General features: G+C 49.7%; 1 protein-coding gene across 1 annotated transcript; it reads left to right on the forward strand.

Annotated features, from left to right (window-relative positions):
* Positions 1 to 4,203: 4,203 nt before the first annotated feature.
* On the forward strand, positions 4,204 to 4,794 carry LOC147974164 (xyloglucan galactosyltransferase KATAMARI1 homolog). Its single transcript, XM_087524934.1, has one exon. It carries the CDS (start codon positions 4,204 to 4,206, stop codon positions 4,792 to 4,794), a length of 591 nt encoding a protein of 196 aa, XP_087381060.1.
* The last annotated feature ends 1,240 nt before the right edge of the window (positions 4,795 to 6,034 follow it).

The following is a 6,034-nucleotide window of genomic DNA, read 5'->3' on the forward strand; positions in this document are numbered from 1 at the left end:
CATTCAGCTCCTTCGCCGGCGTACACGATGTGGGAGAGCACGAGCACGCGCACCGATAACGTCCTTCACGGCGATGTCGGAGTCGGACAGGAGGTAAACGACGTAGCGCGTGTACATCGACTACACGGACCAGCAGGCCACGACAAGCTGAGGGTGCCATTCCCATCTGTCCGTCGAACACTGATGCAAGCTAACTCAATCGATGATTTTGGTTAGGTACTGTGCCTTCACATAGAAGCTGCTTTGAAGCAGACAGGCTGGTGGATGGATTTTTCATGAGCTAGCTCAGGTACATAGCGACTTACACGTCGGCATGAGAGCAAGGCCCGGCAACTGGGAGATGTCGTTCGATGGACGCGCGAATACGGCCCAGAGCACGGCCTCTGACTTAGAGCATCTCCAACAGCCGCGCTCAAAATTCTCCGTTTTAGTGCGCGCGCAATCGAAATAGTTGCTCCAGCGGACGCGTGAAAACAGCGCGCGCGGGCCGAAACTCAATCGCGCACCGCTTAATTGTTGCGCCCGCTCCCACGCGCTGGACTCTCACGCGCTTGCTCGCACCTCCCACCCTCATCCAGCCGCGCCGCCGCCGCCGACCGCGCCACCCGGCGACCGTTCCGACGCTTCCCCGGCCTATCCCCGCCCCGCGCGCGCTTTCTCCGGCCCCCCTCTAGTCCCGCCGCCCCTCGCGCGCGCTGGTCCTCCGACGAACAGCGCCCGCGCGCTCGCTGCCGCTCGGCGCCCGCAAGGTGTTCGACAAAACGCCTAGAAGGTATGTATTTCTCAAAAGCCATGAATTTCGTGCATGTTGATTGTAGTTTTTTATTTATAGCAAAGTATTCAACATTGTAGATGAGTTCATCGTATGATTCTTCCGAAGAAGAATTTGATATGAAAGAGGAGGAGGATCTTGCAATGATCCTAGATATGCATATCAATAAAAAACCGAAGCACGATGGTTCGGTTATGGGTCGGCAGAAAATTTGGAGGGATAGGATCGATGCCCACAACAGATTGATCAGGCATTATTTTGCGGAGAATCCCACATACCCCGAGTCGTATTTTTGTCGCCGGTTTAGGATGAGCACCGAGTTGTTCAGGCGCATTGTAGAGAAACTAGTGAGCCATGACCGCTTTTTTCAGCAAAGGAGGAATGCCGCCGGAGAGCTCGGGCATAGCACTTTTCAGAAGGTGACAACCGCTTTGCGTATGTTGGCATACGGTATACCGGCTGATCTAGTTGATGATCACTTGGCTATGGGTGAGAGCCAAGCCATCATGTGTGTCAAGCGCTTCGCAGTCGGAATTGTGCAAGTGTTTGGCGAGAAGTATTTGAGATCTCCCAACGTTGAAGATGTCGCAAGGCTTTTGGCGATGAACAAAGCTCGCGGCTTTCCTGGCATGCTTGGCTCAATAAATTGCATGCATTGGAGTTGGAAGAATTATCCAAAGGCATGACATGGGCAATTCCACGGCCAAAAAAAGGGTTCCACTATAATCCTTGAAGCGGTGGCCGATCAAGAGACTTGGATTTGGCATGCATTCTTTGGAATGCCTGGATCTTTGAATGACATCAATGTTGTCAACCAGTCACCACTGATGAATAAGATTGCAAATGGGGAGTTGCCACCAGTGCAGTTTGTAGCAAATGGCCGTACATATAACTATGGCTATTATCTAGCGGATGGCATCTATCCAAAGTGGCAAACCTTTGTCAAGCCGTTGAAAAAGCCAGAAGGTAAGAAAGAACTTGATTTCCACAATGCTCAGGCGGCGGCTAGAAAAGATGTGGAGAGAGCTTTTGGGATTTTGCAAGCCCAATTTGCTATTGTAAGAGGACCGGCTAGATTTTGGGATCAGAAGATGCTTTGGTACATAATGCACGCTTGTGTGATCATGCACAATATGATCATCGAGAATGAGCGTGGCTAAGATGTAGACTACTCTCAGTATGAGCTCTTGGGATATCCCGTGCGAGTGCGACGGAGGGCTGAAAGGGTGGCCCGTTTTGTTGCCTCCTATCATGTCATTCGACGTCCCGCAACGCATAATGATCTTCAGAAGGATCTCACTAAGGAGTGGTGGGCATGGAATGAACGACAAAGAGCATCATGATTTGTGTGCTGGGTGGGGTGGCCTTGCAGAAAGGTGATGCTATGGGTGTGGCGACGAAGCCGGCCGGCGATCGGACGCTTTGCTGGCTCTAGGGAGCATGTGGGCCGCGGACACCGGGCGGATTCATCATCCCCGCGCGAGACGCCTCTGCTTGTTCCGCCGCGCAATCTGCCTGCTCCGCCACGGCCACAGCCGCCACCCTGTCCCGAGCCTTCTTGGCGTTGAGCCTGTTCTGCCGGTCAGTGGTGAAAGCCTCCCGGCACTGAAACTCCGCCTTCCAGTCGGCGTTTGACATGCCCGGGAGTTTGGATGGCGGCGCCCTCTGCTTCCTCTGCTTCGGCTGGGTGGCGTCGGCATCGGTAGCGGCGCAAGGTGCCGTGTACTTCTTCGGCGGCATGGCGGTCGGATGGCGGGGAGAGGGAGGAGAATGGCGGGAGAAGGGGGGAATGGAGGGAAACAGGGGGGAGCATGGGGATCGGCTGGGAAAGGGCCTTCTCTCGCCGACAGAGCGGACCCATGCGCCTTTTCGTTTCGACTGGTGCTCCCAGGCGACCCCCAGGGGCTTGGGTTTGGCTCGGGTTCGCCGGCTGTTATTTCGGCCCGAACCGGCGATAAACAATATCCTGGGCGGCGCGACTTGGCCGATTTTTGGGCGCCGGCGCTAAAAAATGGTCTGGGGCCTGAGGGGGGGGGGGGGCGGCTGGAGATGCTCTAACTTAACGGGGTTTAAAAAGTTTTTATTTCATCTCAAAGATTACCAAAAACTTGGGAAAGAAAATTATTATTAGAATCATTAGTTCCTTGAAGTAACATCATATAGGTGAACTTGTATATATGCATCAGACTGAATCATCAAGTTTCAACCCCGGCTTATTGCAGCCTCACCATCCGTCATAGGCCTGCAGCCATCTAATTAAGATATAATTATCTTCACCCTTGTTGGTGCTAATTGAAGCATCAGATTTGGCTGCTCAGAATGATTTAGTATAGGCTGCAGCTAATGACATTGGTTGCATGCACTTTGCCGTGTTTAGTTTCTTTGCCCTGACAGAATGCTTGTGGTTGCATATAGCTGATTAAATTGTAGCAGTCGTAAAATAAACCAATTGGAATTCATCATTCAAACATATCCTGTTGAGAAGAGAAAAGTCAAACCAGTTAGCTATCTATATGATCTGTATGATCTAGCAACCTTGACATAGGGTAGCATGGCTTAGGAAGCCGATGCAACTGCCTCTAGTCGTAAGAGAGGTGAAGGATAAAAACTCAAAAAGATTGCTGGTGTTTCTTATGTAAAAAAGAAGAGAGACGTAATGTAAGTTCTAGATAAAAACTACATAAATTACACAATAGTTTTTTTCAACCTTGATGAGTTTGATATTTTTTTCTTGAGATGGAACAAACTGAAGAGATAGATGATTCGTGAGATGCACATAACTGAAGTGTGATACACTTAAGTTGGGGTACACAATCGTTTTGATACGTGATAGGGAATCAGAGATGTGTAGATGCAACTCGGCAATTCAACATATGAAGCAATAAATAAGAACATATGAAGCAATAAATAAGAAAAAACAAACTGTTTAGAACCAAGAGTGTGTCCATGTGTGGCTGGGGCTTCAGCGTGCACGTACTATGTCTGCAACAGCGACATGACCGAACCATGAACATCCGATATCGGGATCGATCTTCCATCAGTTTTCATAGGCAGACAGTTGGGTGAACTGCTACGAGGGTTTGACAAAAAAAACTACCACAATTGAGGTTCGCGTCCCACAAAACTACCACTTAAAAAAAATAACTGATAACTATCAAAAAATTGGAATCTCGTGACTAAAAACTAACACTTTCGGAAAATGGCCAGTTTAGAAGATTTAAATGTGTTTATGAAATGCGGGTCCCGTCTGTCAGGCCGACGTGGCGGGAAAGTCAACTCCGTTTATTTTTTACCGTTAAGTCGACCGTTATGACAGGTGGACCCACACGTCAGCATCACCTTCCTCCTCCTCTCTCTCTTTGGCATTTCAACAAACACCTTACCAGCAGTAGAGAAGCACACCGGCGGTACTCCGAGATGCCGAATCGCCGATGAAGTCTACCACCACATTCGCAGTAGAGATCCAGCAGGATGCCATGGACGCCGCCGGCAAGCCGGATGGCGGCGTGCCCCGGCCGTCTCGGGTCCGCCATCTCGCTCTTCTCACCGCCACCTTCTGCACACTGGTCTTCTACGCGCACTACGGCGCACCAGGCAGCATGGCGTCCGCACTGTTTAAGTCGCCCGTCACCGTTTCATCCCTTTCCTCGCTGGCCAGCATCACCATCGACCAAAACTCCGGACGGGCGGAGCAGCCGGTGATGCTGAGTGAGGGACGTGCACCGCTCACTCCTCAGGCGTCGATGCTCGAGGCCAATCGGAGCACGGCTGTGCCGGCGCCGACGCCGTCCGACCATTGCGATGGGCGGTATATCTACATGTACGACATGCCGTCGCGCTTCAACAACGACCTCATGCGAGACTGCCGCAAGGGCAGGCTCCACCCCTGGTTGAACATGTGCCCGTACGTGGCCAACGACGGCATGGGCCAGCCGCTGGCCGATGGCGGGGCGTCTTCCCCGGCCGTGGCTGGTACTCCACCCACCAGTTCATGCTCGACCTCATCTTCCACGTGCGGATGAAGCGCTACGAGTTCCTGACCAAGGATTCCTCCCTCGTCGCCCCCGTCTCCGTCCCCTTCTACGCCGGCCTGCAGTCCGAAGAGCTACCGCTGGTGTGCTGCTCTACTGCTGGTAAGGTGTTTGTTGAAATGCCGAATAGAGAGAGGAGGAAGAAGTTGGTGCTGACGTGTGGGGTCCACCTGTCATAACGGTCAACTTAACGGTAAAAAATAAACGAAGTTGACTTTCCCGCCATGTCAGCCCTGACAGACGGGCCCCGCATGTCATAAACACATTTAAATCTTCTAAACTAGCCATTTTCCGAAAATGGTAGTTTTCAGTCACGAGATTTCAATTTTTTGGTAGTTATCCGTCACTTTTTTAAAATGGTAGTTCAGTGGGACGCGAACCTCAATTGTGATAGTGTTTTGTCAAACACTTGAACTGCTACGATTGGCTGGACCATGCAGAATTCCGCCAACTGCAGGATATATCCAGGGACGAAGCTCCCTTGTAGGCATTGGGGTCAATTGACCCCAATGAAATGAGGAAAACCTTCATTAATTTAGTACTAAACACTATGTATTTATTGAGGATGACCCCATTGCCATAGACATGACCCCAGCAAACTTTTTGAAGGAAATATGCCCTAGAGGCAATAATAAAGTTATTATTTATTTCCTTATAATCATGATAAATGTTTATTATTCATGCTAGAATTGTATTAACCGGAAACATAATACATGTGTGAATACATAGACAAACAAAGTGTCACTAGTATGCCTCTACTTGACTAGCTCGTTAATCAAAGATGGTTATGTTTCCTAACCATGAACAATGAGTTGTTATTTGATTAACGAGGTCACATCATTAGTTGAATGATCTGATTGACATGACCCATTCCATTAGCTTAGCACCCGATCGTTTAGTATGTTGCTATTGCTTTTCTTCATGACTTATACATGTTCCTATAACTATGAGATTATGCAACTCCCGTTTGCCGGAGGAACACTTTGGGTACTACCAAACGTCACAACGTAACTGGGTGATTATAAAGGAGTACTACAGGTGTCTCCAATGGTACATGTTGGGTTGGCGTATTTCGAGATTAGGTTTTGTCACTCCGATTGTCGGAGAGGTATCTCTGGGCCCTCTCGGTAATGCACATCACATAAGCCTTGCAAGCATTACAACTAATATGTTAGTTGTGAGATGATGTATTACGGAACGAGTAAAGAGACTTGCCGGTAACGAGATTGAA

The sequence above is a fragment of the Triticum urartu genome, chromosome 5A, assembly GCF_056163025.1.
Source record: "Triticum urartu cultivar PI428250 chromosome 5A, HENAU_Tu73, whole genome shotgun sequence".
NCBI classification, from domain to species: domain Eukaryota; kingdom Viridiplantae; phylum Streptophyta; class Magnoliopsida; order Poales; family Poaceae; genus Triticum; species Triticum urartu.

Coding starts and splice junctions, on each gene's coding strand:
- LOC147974164 (XM_087524934.1), top strand. CDS start 4,204: ATGAAGTCTACCACCACATTCGCAGTAGAGATCCAGCAGGATGCCATG.